The following is a 19,087-nucleotide window of genomic DNA, read 5'->3' as shown; positions in this document are numbered from 1 at the left end:
CTTTGTTGCGGTGCACAGGCTTCTCATTGCGGTGGCTTCTCTTGTTGCAGAGCACAGGCTCTAGGCGCACGGGCTTCAGTAGTTGTGGCTCACAGGCTCAGTAGTTGTGGCACACAGGCTCAGTAGTTGTGGCTTGCGGGCTCTAGAGTGCAAGCTCAGTAGTTGTGGCACACGGGCTTAGTTGCTCCACAGCATGTGGGATCTTCCTGGACCAGGGCTCAAACCTGTGTCCCCTGCATTGGCAGGCGGATTCTTAACCACTGAGCCACCAGGTAAGTCCCTGTAAAAGGCATTTTAAAACAAACTATTTGATAGTGCCAAACATGTTGTTGCACTTTGTAACTAAGCATACAGCCTTGTAACAGAATGATAGAGATTTTTTAAAGCAACATAAGAATGATAAACAGGTATGAAATGCGAAATTGTTCCTTGAATGCAGAACTAAGACAGAACAATGGGAGGAAGTTACTGAACGCTGTTTTAATGAGGTAGACACTAAGGCTTTATGTGCTTTGTGTGTTTTCTTTAATAATAGTTACAAAATCAGAACCTAGAGAAACTTGTACCCTTCAAATATATACAGATCCACAATCCCTTTTCTGTAGTTTTGAAACCCTCAAAGCTCTGAAAGATGAATTTTTAAAAATTAATCTGGGGCTTCCCTGGTGGCACGGTGGTTAAGAATCCGCCTGCCAATGCAGGGGACATGGATTCACTCCCTGGCCCGGGAAGATCCCACATGCCGCGCAACTAAGCCTGTGCGCCACAACTACTGATCCTGTGCTCTAGAGCCTGCGAGCCACAACTACTGAGCCCACGTGCCACAACTACTGAAGCCCGCGCACCTAGAGCCCATGCTCCACAACAAGAGAAGCCACGACAATGAGAAGCCTCCGCACCGCAACGAAGAGTAGCCCCCACTCACCACAACCAGAGGAAGCCCAGCACGGCAACGAAGACCCAATGCAGCCAAAAATAAAAACAAACAAACAAAAAAATAAATTTATAAAAAATAAAAAGTTAATCTGTGCAAATTCATCTGCAACAAAACATGACCCGAATGACGCGAGGTCATTTATGGTCTTCATTTATTTTACTTAGTGTACTTTTCAAACATTTTTCTACGGGCACATTAAGATGCGGCTTGGGAGGTGTTACGTACCATATTACTTTTCTAAAATATGCAAATTCCTGGATTCCAAACACGTCTGGCCCAGGACTTTCAAATAAGGGATTATGGTCCAAATTAAATATGATGCAAACATTGATTCAAGGAATGGACATAGTAGAGCGTCTGACTTCCCAAAATCTGATTTGGACTAATATAGATTACATTATATAGTCAGTAAAAAAGCAATCATGCAAATCATTAAGCCAGTATTTATTGAACGTTCATGCGATAAGTAACATGGCACCGTGTAAATGAAGCATTCACCAGTGAGTACCGTCAGTCTTTTATAGGTGAACATCGTTCGCATCGCACAATTGATTTAATGACACATGCTTAACACGTTGGTATTTATAATTTTCCTAGGTTACCAGTAAATTTTTGGAAGAGGTTCTTTAATGAAAATCCCTTTTATTCTTGTTTTGCTTTTTTTACAGGGTGTTCATAAGAATGGAAGCACTGTTTCCTTGCCAGATTCCTTATTGCTATATCTTATGAACCTACATAATCTTGGGGAAGAGCCTGTGCTTAATGATGACAAGCCTGTCACCAGTGTAGCAACAACAGTCTAAGGGCAAAAACGAACAAAAATAAAGAAGCATTTATATTCAACAAGGAAGTCATTTCAGTCAACAACTTGTGCTGCATTATTTTTCCAAGATGAACCGATACACAACCATGAGACAGCTGGGGGACGGCACTTATGGGAGTGTGCTGATGGGCAAGAGTATCGAATCAGGGGAGCTGGTGGCCATCAAAAGGTACCATGGGCAACATTGCCAAGTTTGCCAATCTTTCTTTTCCTTTGCTTGCTTGAGACTGTATACAAGTACAGAGAGAAGTCTGGTTTAGACCCCACGCTCGTTAGGCTAATATCGAACGCCATTCTGGAGAAAACACTGCCAAAAAGGAGTTCAGCTGATCCCCACATATGTTAATTTTCTGATTTGTCCAGCTACATGGACAAATCAAAAAATATAAGGCCTCTGCTTTTCATGCATGATACATTTGAACTGAAACTGAAGGTAATTTTGGAACTTAAAGCTGAGTACAGAGTAGAGCTTATTGTTTCTTTGAAACAATAGGTCTCAAAATCAGATGGTATTCATAGTATCAAACTGAGTTCTGAGTGGCATATGGAATTTTCCGGACCTTACCAATTAAATAGAGTTAATTATCTTATTTCTTTAATCCACTGTATCTGTTATCTATCATATGTAAAAAAAAATTACCCCAAAGCTTAATGATTTAAGACAAGAACAAACATTGATTAATTCAAAGTTTCTGTGAGTCAGGAATTTAGGAGTAGCTCAGCTGTGGTTCGGGCTACAGGTCTCTCGTGAGGTGGCAGTAAGAGGTGGGCCAAGGTCACAGTCATCTTCAGGCTGAACCAGGGCTGGAGCACCCATGCCCAAGGTGGTTCACTGTATCAGTCTGCTGGGGGTGCTACAAGGAAGTACCACAGACTGGGTGATTTAAACAATGTATTTATTTCCTCACAGTTCTGGAGGCTAGAAGTCAGAGATCAAGGTGTCAGCTAACACGGTTGGTTCATGTAAGACCTCTCTCCCTGGCTTGTAGATGGCTCTCTTCTCCCCATGTCTTCACATGATCGTCTCTCTGTGCATGTCGTGTCCTCATCTCTTCTTATAAGGACATCAGTCATATCGGATTAGGACCTACCCTAAAGACCTCACTACCTGAATCACCTCTTTAAGGTCTACCTCCAAATACACTCTGAGGTACTGGGAGGTCAGGACTTCAACACAGGAACTTAGAGCAACATTTGGCTCATACTTGGCTTCTGTAGCAAAGTTTAAGCCACAGACTGGGTGGCTTAAACAGCAGAGATTTATTGAGACAGTTTTGGAGGCTAGAAGTCTAAAATCAAGGTGTCAGCAGCATTGGTTTCTGCTGGGGGCCGGGAGGACAGGATCTATTGTATGCCTTTCTCCTCGGCTTATTCATGGTGTTTTCTCTCCGTATCCCTCCCACATCAGCTTCCCTCGATGCCTATCTCTGTGTCCAAATTTCCTTTTTTTATAAGGACAAAAAGAGGCCTCAATTTCTCTCTATATGGGGCTCTACAGACAGTCACTTGAGTGTCCTCATGACATGGCAATTGGCTTCCCCAGAACGAGTCTTGGAAACTGATTACAACATCAACTAAATGATGATGATCTAAAATTTAAATGCTTTAACAAATGTTTATCAAATGTTAAAAACTTTACACTATCATGATCTAAAACTTTACATATATAAGAAAATACTTTTATAAAATATTGTTAAATAGCCATTATTATCAAATAAGTAAATGTACAATATACAATAACTGAAATGAAAAATAGGAATAAGAAGAAACTTCCCTGACTTGAAAGGTGAAATATTACAGGTACCTCTTGTAAAGTTGGTTTTAAGACCAGAGTGCCTGCTATATCCCCTACTGATCAAGATTGAACTGGAGACCCTAACTAAGGCAACAAGAGAAAAAAATAATAAATGAGGTGTAAGTATCAGACAAAATGAGATGAAATCATCCTTATTTGTGGGTTAAGCAATTATGTAAATTCACACAAATACTTCATTACACATAAATAAAGTTATACGTAAAAATATCTTTAAAAGGACTGTAAAGATTTACATAAACTTCGTGAAAGCTGTGGCTTCCGAGGAGAGGGGGTAAGAAAATGAGAATGAGGGCTGGGTCTCGTGGTATCATTTAAGGTTATTACCGTTGGTTCGTTTTCTATAACAAAATGTTCATTATTGCTTCTGTGTGGCAAGATCATGTGTTTGTTTCAGTCTTCAGTTTCATAAAATGGGGAATTGGGCCTCACTTGCATAGAGCTGGGTAAGACCTTGAGAGAAGTGAGAGGTCAAATCCTTTAAGAAGTCAAATAGATTGAATGCTGAGAAGAAGTCATACGTGTATAATTTAGGAATGCTTTTGGTGTATGAAATTAAAAAAACGAACCAAAAGTAAATTAAATAGGGATTTATTTGTTTCACATTGTAAAATGTTTTGAGGTAGACAGCCCAGGGCTCATACCTTGTCTCAATGCTGTTATCACAGACCTAGGTTCTTTTGTCTTCAAAAAATAGCTGCAGTAGGAGAGGGTGTGGAGAACAGGGAACCCGCCTACATTGTTGGTGGGAATGTAAATTGGTGCAGCCACTATGGAGAACAGTATGGAGGTTCCTCAAAAAACTAAAAATAGAGTTACCATATGATCCAGCAATCCCACTCCTGGGCATATACCCAGAAAAACCTATAATTCAAAAAGATACATGCACTCCTGCATTCATAGCAGCACTATTTACATTAGCCAAGACATGGAAGCAACCTAAGTGTCCATTGACAGATGAACAGATAAAGAAGATGTGGTATATATATACAATGGAATACTACTCAGCCATAAAAAGGAATGAAATAATGCCATTTGCAGCAACATGGATGGACCTAGAGATTATCATACTAAGTGAAATGAGTCAGAAAGAGAAAGACAAATATCGTATGATATCGCTTATATGTGGAACCTAAAATATGACACCAATGAACTTATCTGTGAAACAGAAACAGACTCACAGACATAGAGAACAGACTTGTGGTTGTCAAGGGGGAGGAGGTCGGGAGAGGGATGAACTTGGAGTTTGAGATTAGCAGATAGATGAAAATTCATATATAGAATGGATAAACAAGGTCCTACTATACAGCATAAGGAACTATATTCAATATCCTGTAATAAACCATAATGGAAAAGAATATGGAAAAGAATATATATAGACATATAGCTGAGTCACTTGGCTGTGCAGCAGAAATTAACACAACATTGTAAATCAACCATACTTGAATAAAAAAATTTAAAAACATAGCTGTAGCAGTCTAGGCCTTGAGTGTGAGTTCCGAGCAAGAAGAAATAAGGAAGAGCTGAAACAGTTACTGTTACTGTCAGTCAGTTGCTGTACTTTCTTCTCATTAGGAAAGCGAAAGCTTTCCCCCACCCCTCTCCAGAAGACTTCTGGTTTCTCCTCAGTGGCCAGGAGTGTGTCACGTGGCACACGTAGCAATAAGAGAAGCTGGGAAACTGAGTACTTCGGTGGCCATTTTGTATCCCTGGGTTAAAGCTGATCTATGTTAATAAAGAAGAGAAGAAAAGTGGCTCTTGGATAGACAAGTCATAGTGTCTGCCACATTCAGTATCTACTATGTGCCAGACAGTGTTCCTACCCTAATTAAAGACGAGTAAAAATGAATGAGAAGAGGATGAGTCATTTGGAAGGCTTGCAAAAAGTTTAAAAATTCATTCAACACGTAATCGTTAAGCTACGATTACACTTGGTGCTCGGGACAAATGGGGATGGGATAGATGAGTTATAAATAGACCAACAAATTAGAAAAGTGACAACACAAAATATGATAAGTCCTATGATGGGGGGATACCGGGGCCTATGGGAGCACAGAGGAGCAGTGCTGCAGAGGTATCCTGGAAGGCTTCCCTCATAAAATGAGATCTCGAGAATGACAAAAATTCTCAAGAGGAGGGGAAGAATATTCCAAGCTGTAAGAATAATATGTATGAAGGCCTAGAAGCAAGCGAGTTTTTCCCTTGGGGAATTTAATTTAGGTCACTGGTAAGAAACCTTGTGGTATCTGTTGCCATCTCCAAAAAAAATCTGTAACAGGATTCATTCCAGGGGGTGTCGGTAAGGTCCCCGCACCTCATTAAATTAACAAATATTCCTAAGCTCTCTGCCCTTTAAGGACCTGAGAGGCTATTCCATTCCTGAGGCTCTCCTGTTTGTGGGACAGCTCCTCAGGACCCCAGCTGTGGGTCTCGAAATCCATCCATCCATTTAGTAAACACTGATTGAGCACTTACTATGTGCCAGAAACTGAGCAGAAATGTGGAGGTGTCCTCAAGGAGCTTGCGTGTGAGGAGAGGGGAGAAGGACTGAACATAAAAGTAAACTATATGGTATGCAAGAAGGTGGGTAGAGTGCTACGGGAGAAAAAGCAGAGCAGGAACGGTGACCTCACAGCCATGAAAATCAGCTCCGGGCATTAAAGGAACAAGGATTGACGTGAGGTGGTCTCTCATTTCCGCTAACCAGCCCAGCTCTTTCTAGCTGTTTCTGTCTGGCTGAATCTTTTCTTCAGCCTTCACATGCTGGCACCTTCTGTCTTTCAGGTCTCATCTGAAATACTGCCTCATCAAAAAGGCCTGGGGCCTGGCCAATTCATCTCATGATCCTGAAAGCTCATTTGTATGTCTGTTTTGTGTTAACTAAAGTCTATTTCCTGTGAGATGGGAAGCATCAGGGTAACCATCTCTGATTTCATCACCCTGGCATGTCGGTGTTGGATGAATCAATAAATGAAAGAGAAGATGGCAGGGAATCTAAAAGGAATTCTAAAAAATTGGTTTAATTTTTTATAATTAATTCCTTTAGAAAGCGGGATAATTGTTTTGCAAGGAAACTTCTGTATTTGCTGCATATAGATACGTGCGTTACCTTAGGGTAGTATTGATAACTAGTAACTGCTGAAAAGAAAGTAGCATATTAGTATATGTGGATGCAGCTAGTACAGATTTTTAAGAAGAATAAAAGTTTCAATTTGTACTAAATTTTGAAAAGGAACTTGGATATATTAACTAGCCTCTAAAACACTGGATTAAAAATTCTATAATTACTTTTTAAGAATCAGAGATTATATGTATAGTTTTGCATGGATTTGATCAATTTACTAAAATACTTTTATACTACATTTGAATTGATTTCTATTTTATTTCAAATTAAGCACTGTGCTAGGTTTACTTTTATCATTTTAGCAAGACATTTATAAGTCTATAGTACTGAAACGTTATCTTTTGGTAAGTTGGTAAGCCCTCAATTTCTTCAAGCTCCTTCATAAATTTCTAGCGCCTGAATGAGTATAACTGAAATTCTGATTCACTAAGGATATTTTAGAGATAATAGTAGTGATGCCCTTCATACCTTATTGTAGCTGACCACAGATACCAGTAAAAATAAGGACATCTACAATAGCATTTACCGAGTGCTGAACTAAGCAGTTTACAATAGGATTTTCTTATGCAGTAGTTCCTACTTTATAGCTAAGCAGTTTGCAGCACAGAGAAGTCATTAGGCAATTTGCCCAAGAAGTGACACAGTCGTGAACCTGCACCGAATGGCCTTGAGATACACAGAAGGGAGATGATCTCCTTTTAAGGAGGAAGGAAAAGAGATATCACAGCTTTTTGCCCAAAGTGAACTAATTATAGAGTAAGAAAGCCACTGGTGTAAATTGTGTCTTCAAATCCCTGGTCCCCACACACTAAACTTTTCTTTTTTTATTGCAGAATGAAGAGAAAGTTCTATTCTTGGGATGAATGTATGAACTTGAGAGAAGTTAAGGTAAAATCCCAGAGATGAAAAGAACCGCAGAAGGCCTTAGCTCTACCTCACATGTGTCTCATTTCTGAGGATGGTAGCTAAGAAGATGGTTCTGTTCTCTGAGGGAAGCAGACCAAAGAAAATTATATTTCTTATGTTTTTCTTTATGTTCCTAATTTCTCATTTCTCATCAGAATGTCAGTGGAGAACAGAAAGTAACTACCCTCATATTTAAAAGTATACTCTCACTTTTAAAAGAGCATTTTAATCCATTTATCAAAGGAAAGATAATTTTTTTAATTACCACATACCATTTCTTTATATTTTATGTTGTATAACTTGGATAAATTTTTGGAGACTTTTGCATGGCTTTCCACATAGTTAGGTCAGAAAAAGTTAAACCTATTTAATGACCAAGAAAAAAAAACGTGACAAATGTTTTGTAGCTATTGTTGACCTGGTTTATTTTTGCACTTATATTCATTACTTAGACAATTACTGATTACTTTATATTTTTTTAATTTTTTTAAAAAATTATTTATTTATTTTTGGCTGTATTGGGTCTTCGTTGCTGCGGGCGGGCTTTCCCTAGTTGCGGTGAGCGGGGGCTACGTTTCGTTGAGGTGCGAGGGCTTCTCTCATTGCGGTGGCTTCTCTTGTTGCAGAGCACAGGCTCTAGGCACGTGGGCTTCAGTAGTTGTGGCTCACGGGCTTAGCTGCTCTGCAGCCTATGGGATCTTCCCGGACTAGGGCTTGAACCCATGTCCCCTGCATTGGCAGGTAGGTTCTTAACCACTGCGCCACCAGGGAAGCCCACTGCTTACTTAAATAGATGTTCTAGATGTTTTTAGACATGGAAATTTTTATAGATATTAAAAATTCATTAATGAATTTAGAAGAAATGGAAAACTACTTAAGGTACTTATCATCCTAGCATTGATGAGATTGTGCCAACTTCTATAACTTTGCTTTAAGAATTTTTATTTTTTTATTTTTTGCTTTTAGAATTTTAATGCTCATTTGCTCTATTGCAGTCTCTGAAGAAACTTAATCATGCCAATGTGATTAAACTGAAAGAAGTTATCAGAGAAAATGACCATCTTTATTTTATATTTGAATATATGAAAGAAAACCTCTATCAATTAATGAAAGACAGGTATGTCTTTATGAAAACTTTTTCCTTATTGTCTCCTCCATGAGTCCCTTGGACCCCTTCATTATGTCACACTTGGCAATGTACAGATCTATCAGTCCATGAGGTAGCTTTAAATTAGTTATCTTTATCAAAGGATAATATCTAACGTTGAAGAACCATCATTTTTCCATGGTAATAACTTAAAAGTCAAGGTAAATATTTCATATAAACACACTATCTATCTATACTTTTTGAAACAAAAATCTATCTATAGTTTAATACTCAATAATAAAGCTGGCCTTGGGCAAAAACGAGAAAATTTTCTTTCTTACTCTCCAAGCATCTTGCAAAAGGTTAATGAAGGAATGGAGGAAAGAATGAAGTTGCTTTTAAGAAAGGATCTAATACACTTGTTTATTAGAATGCTTAAGTGAACCATAAAAATGTGTTACCAGTCCCAAGGAAATTCTCATTTTAATTTTTAAACAAACAAACAGAATCTCTAAAGAAGGAGAGTTTCAGTCACCTGCCATGAGCTTGGAGAGGATAACATTTTGGTGGTAGCTGCTGGTCACATCTGGGAGTTTAATGTCCATTTTGTCTGTTTTTAAAGCCAGAGTTGTCAGCAAAAGAGCCTAAAATATGAAATGAATTTCCCAGTAGAATGATGTTGATTTCTCTCTATATATTTCTTACACACACACACACTCTCTCTCTCTCTCTCAAGGTCTAAGGATGGTCAGTGAATTTTTCTTTAATCATATCATTCCTTCTTTCAAAAAATACTGTATTGAATGCCTGTTATGTTTCAGGCTGATATCATTATGACATTAATAGCAGTTAAAATAAAAGTAAAGGATATTCTACCTCTCAAATCAGTGTTTATTTTTCTAGAGTTCTTTCTAGCTCCTGTATACAGACATGCATATTTTCTATGTAGTTGTAATTTTAGTGGTGATACATTTTTCTGTTTGATTTATTCACTTATAGGCACTTTTTAAAATTAATTAATGTATTTATTTATTTTTTTGGCTGTGTTGGGTCTTCGTTTCTGTGCCAGGGCTTTCTCTAGCTGTGGCAAGTGGGGGCCACTCTTCATTGCGATGCGTGGGCCTCTCACTATCGCGGCCTCTCCCGTTGCGGAGCACAGGCTCCAGACGCGCAGGCTCAGTAGCTGTGGCTCACGGGCCTAGTTGCTCCATGGCATGTGGGATCTTCCCAGACCAGGGCTCGAACCCGCGTCCCCTGCATTAGCAGGCAGATTCTCAACCACTGCGCCACCAGGGAAGCCCTATATGCATTTTTTAATGCTGACACATAATCTTCATAGTTACCATAGCTAGTGTGTTCTGTTAAATGACTATACCAAGCTTCACTTACCTCTTTGAACTATTTAAAATAAATAACTATCAATGGGAGAATAGGTTGGTAATTACAGTGTATAATACTGATGTCATTATTTTGTAGCCATTAAAAGTGATAATTATGAAGATTATAAGAGTGCTTATAAGTGAATAAAAAACAGAAACCAAAGTTGTATTTATGTAACATTGACACCTAATATAAAAGTTATACACACAGATGGATTAGGGCTGGATTAGAATGCTGAAAAATCAAAATAGTTTCCTTATCAGGTGGTGGGATTACGGGTAATCTTCTGGGCTTCTAATAATAATTTATGCTCTTCAAAATATATGAAATGATAAACATATCCATGGTATACTGAGATATAATTTTGAAGAAAAAATTAAGTACATGTAAATACATGAAATATTATACTTTCATATGATTTTAAATATATATATAAGTGGAAGTGGTGAATGCAATTGCAAATGAACATTAAAAAGACTCAACTTTGGAATTGCATGATTCAATTCTGGATTTCTAAATTAAAAGGAAATTAAAGTGATATTGTTTAGAATACTATTCAATGTCAAAAGTATAAATTAAACCATTAACAACTGTACATGCTAAAGGGCTATTTGAGGTTAGTGGTATTTTTACACTTTGTTTTTGGTAGCTTAACTTCCTGAAATATTGTTTTTGAGGATTAATTTACAAGCCTTTTTTATTCAAGTAAACTTCTTTTCCATGTCAGCTGAAGACCAATATACAAAAGCTCTGCTCTGATACTGTAACTGAACCTTTAGTGTACAGCATTCTTTTTACAAATTGAATTACATCACTGTTTATTTGTTCATTTCTTCACAGAAACAAGTTGTTCCCTGAGTCGGTCATCAGAAATATTATGTATCAAATATTGCAAGGGCTGGCATTTATCCACAAACACGGTAGGTTTCACTGCCCTGCCCCTTTAGATTACTGTCACGGTCATGCATAGGAATTGTATATAAACTGTTAAATAATATTATATTGGATAACTACAAGTTTGGAGTATGTGCCTACTAACTGACAGTTTTATTTTAAAAATTTAGAATTTCTATAATTCTATAGAAAATAGAATTTCTATAATCTGTAACTATCTTCCTCTACAGCAGAATTTTTTTACAGTTTGATCATCAGCCTTTAGTCTCAGTTAACCCCATCCTGCTACCTCATTCCACCTAATTTTACCATGGAAATGAAAAAAAAAAAAACAGGTCCCTCTTTTGGAAAAGATTGGAATGCTTTGATCTATCATGATCAATTATTAACACTTAAATAGTTTAAAGCACCTGTGCTATGGTATTTTCTAGTCTTCCTTAGTATTTACATTTACTTGTTTCTATATTTGGAGAAATTATTTTTATGCATTTCTTATTTATGTAATCTTAATTTATAGTTTTTTGCATATCTATCAAACCGAAATAAAGTTAATATGATTATGAAAAATTTTAGTGATTTAATGATCATTAATTTTTAATGATTCTAGTTTAGCATCACTAGATGTTTAGATATTAAATTAGGCTAGTTTATATCATACCATTGCTGCACTGTGAGCACAGGCATTCAGAAATCACCATTATTAGCCTCCTTTCATGTCTCATCCTATATTTTATATTTTCTTTTCTCCTTTCTCTTTTAACTGCTACAGGAAATAATTTATTTTCTAGAAATGCTATGCAGAATTCCATATACACATTGTAAGAACATTCCTGAATCCCCAGGGGTTTTTTGTCTTATGTAAACTATTAAGGTCTTTAAAAGCCTAAAACCCATGAAAATATATTACAATCCATTGATAAAAGTCAGTCATTTATTAATTACATGGAATGTAAAGGATATATGCTATTTTAATTGTTCATATTGGATTCCTGGTCTTCAACTCATTTTTAAACTCTGGTCAGCATGGTTAACTCTCGATATTTGCCTGCGTTAATTTATGCTAATGGAAGCAAGTGTGATGTGGAAAACCAAAAGCCTCAGGAATTCTCTGATTTTTGGAAAGAGTTTTGTGTTTTGCTGATATTTTTTAGGCTAGTAATAAAATTGGCTTAGATTCCTTGGATATTTATCAACTATCAGCAACTTCAGAGCATAAGGGATTGAAGGAGGAAACCAGCTTGGAATTTAAAAATTGTTGATGAAAGTAAATAACATATGAGTAATCTAGAGTTGGCTTTATAGGTGCCTACATAGTGATCTGGGAAACCAGACTCCAAGAACAATAGACATTTTTACAAAAGCTAAATTATTCTTGCCATAGTTCGTAAACATCTCAGATGTAATCCTTTGAGAAAATAGATATTTTAAAAACAGTAGCTGTCAAAAGAAATGGACTCATATTTTAGTTAAAGTTAGGACCAAGTTACCAATATATTTATATTAGTGAGGATGGGGAAAACCTCAACTGTGGTTTAATTAAGATTTTATGGATTAATGTCCCTTCACCATCACACGTGCTCCCATTCCTGTCTTCATATTATGAAATTACGATGTGTTTCTCTTGGAAGTTAGCGAAATGGATGGATCTCAGTAGCTATTTTGAGTAAGGAGTACCAGGTAAGCAGAGTACAGAACTGTTGTAGATGTCACGGAGAGCCCACGCTGGCTTTGAAGGGGTTAAAAAAGTTTAGGTTTAGAAAAGTCTTTCTAGCTCCAATCTGCATGAAAACCCTCTGGTGATGATGATGGTCACCTACAATTGATGACCAGGCCCTTTCTTAATTCTCCACCCTGCAAAGTCATTAGGATACAAGTCATCTGTGTACAACCAGTGTGCTTTACCTACTCCTTAGACATTTGCAAGGAGGGCTTTCTGCCCTCATTTTCATTGGGCTGCCATGCAGCTTTGGTAACTAACCATTTATTTTATACATTAAGTTGGTAAATAAGCATTATAATTATTGGGGTTGTTTCAACAAGGCAGCTACCAGGGGAGAACTGAGCTGTTAAATAATTTTAAAGGAAGGAGTTGATTCAAATGTGTGGCGTTCCATTTGTGTTTAATGGACTTCTCAAAGTGATTATACTCAAGGAATCGCAGGTTAAACTACAACGTGGTAGAGCAGTGATAAGACCAGCTTCACTGACTGAAGCCTGACATGCAGCGCTCCTTCAGCTTTCACTAGACTGCTTCTCTCCAAGCTTCAACCTCCTCATCTGCTACCCACTGGTGATCATAATACCTCCTTAAGGGTGTTGTTCAAATTAGCGGAGATAATCATAATGTGGCAGTTTCTAACCCAGTGCCTGAACTCACCGGATCCACAAACAGAAATACATGTGGATATTTATTTTTAATGGCCACATATACTGTATGAACTTCCTCGCCAAATTATTTTGAAAGCAGGGTCCCCACCTCCCATCACTGTGTAGACAATAAATATGGTTTATTTTTTTCCTAAGCTCACCTTCCTAATTAGAACAGAGAGGCTCAGCTACCTTGTTAGTAAATCAAATATGTCTAGATACGATGATTTATTATTGTTTTTCCTCTCTGTATTACCAAGGCTTTTTTCATAGGGATATGAAACCAGAAAACTTGCTTTGTATGGGCCCAGAACTTGTGAAAATTGCCGACTTTGGACTGGCAAGAGAATTAAGGTCACAGCCACCGTATACTGATTATGTATCCACCAGATGGTGAGTAGTTTTTAGCAACGGTCCAGAGGCATATGTCTCTGTTGACGCTTTCCTACAGTAAGTAGATCGTTACACATCTTTCTGGAGGTTCCATATCAAGTATTTAAAGCAAAATGTAGAACTGAATTTTTTTTGTATTCTTTGGAGAGAGAGAAGGATTGCCTCATGACTCTTGTGATAAATGAAAAGGGAAGGAAAAAGGATTTCACGCATCCATTCATTCATTCAACAAACATTTATTGAACCCGTTATGTGCTGGATACTATTTTAGGCGCTGGGAACACAGACGTGAACGAAACAGAAAAGAATCTCTGCCTCATGCTGCTTACATGACAGCCAATACATAAACAAACAAAGAATGTCCTGAGTTACCAACAGAGAGACATACACACGTTCATCACAAGCACGTAACAGTCCCATCTTGCACACCACCCAACTGTCCATCACCAGAGGCATATATATTCACCCAGTGGACTACTTCACAGCAAAGAGAATGAAAGGCCTACAACTACGTAAACAATATGATGAATCTCACAGACACAATGTTGTGAGCAAGAGGCCAAACAGAAAAAGTGCACACATTATGTGCTTCCATTTATATAAAGTACAAAAATAGAACGAACCTGTTAAAAGTCAGGATGGCGGTTACGTGGTCGGGGTAGGGGCAGTAGTGACTGGAAGAGCGCAGAGGAGGGGCCCTCTGCGGAGCTGGTAACACGCAGTTCCTTGGTCTGGGTGCTGGGCCCATGGGTATGTTCTAACTGTGAAAATTCAGCAAGCTGTACTCTTAGGACATGTGCCTTTTTCTGTACGTATATTGTATTCCAGTAAAACCAATTAAGAATATTTGAGTATCAGATAGTGATACATGTACATCTCTACATATTATTATACAAAAAAATAAAGTCTGGAAAGGGACAGGGGATTGGAAGAGACAGGGGAGGGAAGGGGTATGTTGCTGTTTTCAACAGGCGGTCTCACTGATGCCGGGCTGGGGAGATGCTGGGAGGCAAGAGGCTTTCAGGCAGAGAAAATGCTGAGCGTAAAAGCCTACGGACAGGAGTGCCACCGTGGACTCTGCAAAGAGCAGAGTGAATAAGGAGGGTGGGAGCGGGAAATGAGGTCAGAGCGTTTGTGGGGAGGCCGGATGTAAGGAGTGGGGTGTCATGCTCATCGGAGAGAACCAGGGGGCCCCTGGAGGGCTCTGAGCTGCCGTCCTGAAAAGGGTCTAGAGGAGCAGAGGCAGAAGCAGGGAGACCAAGGAGGAGGCTGTTACACTATCTTGGGCAGAAAATGACAGTGACTTGGATCTGGTGGCCATGGAGGTGGTGACAGGTGTAAGATGCTGGGTGTGTTTTAAAACAGAGCAGATGTGATTTCCTGGTGAAGCAGATGTGGGGAATAAGATGAAGGAGTCAGAGACTTCAGGGTCTTTTCCATGAGCAGCCAGAGGGCTGGAGTCAGCCCTGATAGAGACGGGGCTGCTGTGGAGCTCGTGGGGGGAGGCGCAGTTGTGTTTCGGGTTGAGGGGTGCCTCTGAGACAACCACGGGGAGATGTCATGTTAGGCGGTGGGACCTATAATCTGGGGTTCAGGGAGCAGGGCTGGGCTGGAGACGTAAACTTGGGACACCTCAGTGTTAAAAATTACAGGGTTGGGTGAGGTCACTAAGGGACTGAGTGTGGTTAGAGAAGAAAAGAAGTCTGAGGACAGAGCCTGGAAAGAGTGACAATATGTCCCGGTTTGCTGCGGACAGTCTCGGTTATCAACAGTTTCGTTAAAACAAGCTGGCACGTCTGATCGACCTCCGCTGTATGCTTCCCGATTCCTCCCTGGTCCGATCTGGTGACACAAGAGACCCAGAAACCAAGTTCACACTTCAACACATGGCTAATTAACAATGTCAGTTTTAAATGAGTGCCTTCCAACTGGCTTCGAAGAGAAAAATCAGTTACCTGATTTCTAATAATCATTTGATTTTTTTCATCACAATTCGGAGAATCAAAGTGAAGCTTTTGGAAGGTCATTCCTTGAAAAGTGAAATGTCTGACGTTGCTATGAATGCTATTTAACTTCAGTTAAAACCTTTGAAAATAAACTTATTTTTGCCGTGGTAATACAAGTTCTAGTGAAGCCTAGCATCACAAAAACAGTATTCTTACTAAATTAAGAAACCCAGAAAGCAGACATTTATTTGGATTGGTTAAGATGCATATCTATTTTGTAACTGCATCCAAATAAGCTGCTAAATTTGCATTCTACCGATCAAAATAAGCTGCAGTTGTCAGAATTTACACATTACACGTACACGCAGAGGGTAGCTGCACCGCAGGATTTCTGTGACGCTCCTGATGCCGACTACAGAAACGGCGGCAGCACGGCTGCGTGTGCGTTCTCTCTCTGCCGTCTGTCATTCGAAGTTTAGAATTGTTTGAGCCTTTGAAAAACTACTTTGTAAGTCAATTTAAATGATTTACAGTGGTATCTAGCTTTTCTTGTAAATAATCCCTTCATATTTTGGTTGCATTTTGTTTCAAATCACTTGGAAATCTTCATTCAGAATTTTTGATAAATGGATGCCAAAACCCCAAAGCTTTTGAAGTTTATGGGAAACTGCAATTATTGAAAATGAAGTTTGCAAACAGGAAGATAATGATATTTATCCCTACAAAAGCAAAGGAGGAACTGAACAAATTAAATAAGAGCTCAAAGTGTACTAGTTTTATCTTTTTTGTTTTTTGGTTTTTTTTTTTGCGGTACGCGGGCCTCTCACTGTTGTGGCCTCTCCTGCTGCGGAGCACAGGCTCCGGACGCGCAGGCTCAGCGGCCATGGCCCACGGGCCCAGCCGCTCCGCGGCATGTGGGATCCTCCCGGACCGGGGCACGAACCCGTGTCCGCTGCATCGGCAGGCGGACTCTCAACCACTGCGCCACCAGGGAAGCCCTAGTTTTATCTTTTTTAAATGTATAATTAGAATTGGAAAATCTCCTCTTGCAGGGAAGAATCTTTTTAAGGAGCTTCTATTTTCAACTGGGTAAATTTAGATTCTATACTGAAATGGAATGAAATTGAGAATACTTGTTTTCAGTATCTAAATTTGGCAAAACCTTCAAAACAATTTTGTCTCCTAAAAATATCAAAACATAATAAAAAGTGTTGGCAAGGATGTGGAGGAACTAGAACCCTCCTTTGCTGGTGGGAGTGGAAAATGGTACAAAACAGCCTGGCAGCTCCTCAGTGGTTAAACATATAGTTACCATGTGATCCAGCAAAATCCCACACCTAGGTATATACCCAAGAGAAATGAAAACGTATGTCCACACAAAAACCCGTATACGAATGTTCACAGCAACATTACTCATAATAACCAAGAAGTGGGAAAACCCCAAATGTCCATCAACTGATGAATGGATAAACAGAATGTGGTCTAGCCATACCGTGGAATATTATTCAGCAATAAACAGAAAGAAGTACTGATATATGCTACAACATGGATAAACCTTGGAAACATGTTCAGTGAAAGAAGCCAGTCACAAAGGACCAGACAGTGTATGGTTCCATTGATGTGAAGTGACAGAACCGGTAAATCCACAGATAGACAGTAGATGACAGAAATGGGAGCGCAGGGCTATTGGAGAGGTGTGGGGGTTCTTTTGGGGGTGATGAAAATGTTCTGAAGTTGATTGTGATGACGGATGCACAACTCTTGTGAATATACTTAAAGCCACTGAACTGTATGCTTTTAAATGGATGTACTGTATGTTATGTGAATTATATCTCAAAGCTGTCAAAGAAAGCTACCCTGAGTGGAAGCCAAAGGACAACACTGCAAAGCATTTAGGCTGAAACGTTTATGCATTTCAACATGGGAAAAAAATTGAGAATATCCTCCACCAGCTTCCTTTGCCTTATAAATAGAGTATTTTTCTAATTAGAAATATCATCAATTAAGGAAATTGAGTCAACTGAGGAATCAGCACTTTCAAACAGATAAGCCAAAAGAAGGATGGATAAACAAGCACAGGGAACTATATGCAATATCCTGTGATAAACCATAATGGAAAAGTCTACAAAAAAGAATGTATATATATGCATAACTGAATCGCTTTGCTGTACGGCAGAAATTAACACAACATTGGAAATCAACTATACTTCAATAAAATAATTTTTTTAAAAAAAGATGGGAGAAAGCCCACTACTCAGGGATAATCTTTGTTAATCTTTTGTTTTCGATCCTTCATGTGAATATATCAGGATTTAATGCGTTGTAAAATTATACGACTGCTCCCATTCAGAACGTATCTGCTTCCATTCAAAGCTTCTCCGCCTTTTCTTAACGTATTATATAGCATTTCCACAGTTATTTGTTGGAGTCCCTGTCTTAGGCCACTTGGACATTTCGTTTATAGTTGTCTTGAGCTCCACTACTTGCTTGTGGTCAGGAAAAATGTGTGCTAGTCAATATAAACCCAACACATTGTGCAGAGAGATGCCTGATACAGAGAAGGCAGTTAATACCTGGTTCTCGACTGAAATGCCTGACCAAACAACATCCTACTGCCATTCCACCTCTGAAACTACAAGCACAATGGGCTGTTTTGTTTTGTTTTCCATTTTCATAGGTACCGTGCTCCTGAGGTTTTATTAAGATCTTCAGTTTATAGCTCTCCCATTGACATGTGGGCTGTCGGGAGTATAATGGCTGAACTATACACGCTAAGACCACTTTTCCCAGGGACAAGTGAGGTCGATGAAATCTTTAAGATTTGCCAAGTTTTAGGGACTCCCAAAAAAGTAAGTACTTTTGTCCGTAAGTTGTTGTAACTTTTGATTATTTGTAACTTTGGGGCAGCTAGCTGATATTTTCATTTTCAAAAAGGCTGACGCTTTAAGGGTTAATTTTCTTATCATCAGTCTTTTTTTGTATTGGGATGGGATGAGGGCTGCAAGAAGCCAGAATCCCACCAGACTGTAGAAAAAAGGGGCTTACCTTTCTGTAAGAACTTAAGGGAAATTTCTCTATATTTAGAATTCTATGTATTTAACTTTGGTCTGATGACCAGCCGATGACTACATGCTTAGCCTCTTTCCTACTTGTTCTGTGAATGTCCATTGGGATCAACGCATCAATGCCAGGTGTCCTGGATTTTATTTTCTCTTAACCTTTTCTTGTTTACATTTATATACCTCTGCCATGGATATTTAATTTCTTGAACTGAGTACTTTTCAATTAACTATTGCACTCAGCTAGACTTCACTTTCTGAGATGTACTTATTTAATAAGTTTAAGTTTGTATAATTACACCTGCATTAAATGAGCGTGTGCCTCGTAGTTAACATTAGTCAAGTTAACGCAGCTATT

The 19,087-nt window shown here is 38.7% G+C and overlaps 1 protein-coding gene across 1 annotated transcript in view; it reads left to right on the top strand.

Moving 5' to 3' along the window:
* The first annotated feature begins 1,158 nt into the window (after nt 1–1,158).
* The window catches only part of MAK (male germ cell associated kinase), a 43,350-nt gene continuing 25,421 nt past the window's right edge, over nt 1,159–19,087 (top strand). Inside the window, exons 1-6 of the mRNA XM_060023648.1 lie at nt 1,159–1,929; nt 7,531–7,585; nt 8,599–8,720; nt 10,911–10,990; nt 13,592–13,724; nt 18,348–18,519. Of these exons, the coding sequence (XP_059879631.1) occupies nt 1,829–1,929; nt 7,531–7,585; nt 8,599–8,720; nt 10,911–10,990; nt 13,592–13,724; nt 18,348–18,519 (663 nt within the window). The 5' untranslated portion in view covers nt 1,159–1,828. The remainder of the gene's footprint in view (nt 1,930–7,530; nt 7,586–8,598; nt 8,721–10,910; nt 10,991–13,591; nt 13,725–18,347; nt 18,520–19,087) is intronic.

This window comes from Delphinus delphis, chromosome 10 (assembly GCF_949987515.2).
Source record: "Delphinus delphis chromosome 10, mDelDel1.2, whole genome shotgun sequence".
Classification (NCBI taxonomy): domain Eukaryota; kingdom Metazoa; phylum Chordata; class Mammalia; order Artiodactyla; family Delphinidae; genus Delphinus; species Delphinus delphis.
The sequence above is the reverse complement of the archived record's forward strand: the minus strand, read 5'-3'. Positions and strand labels throughout refer to the sequence as shown.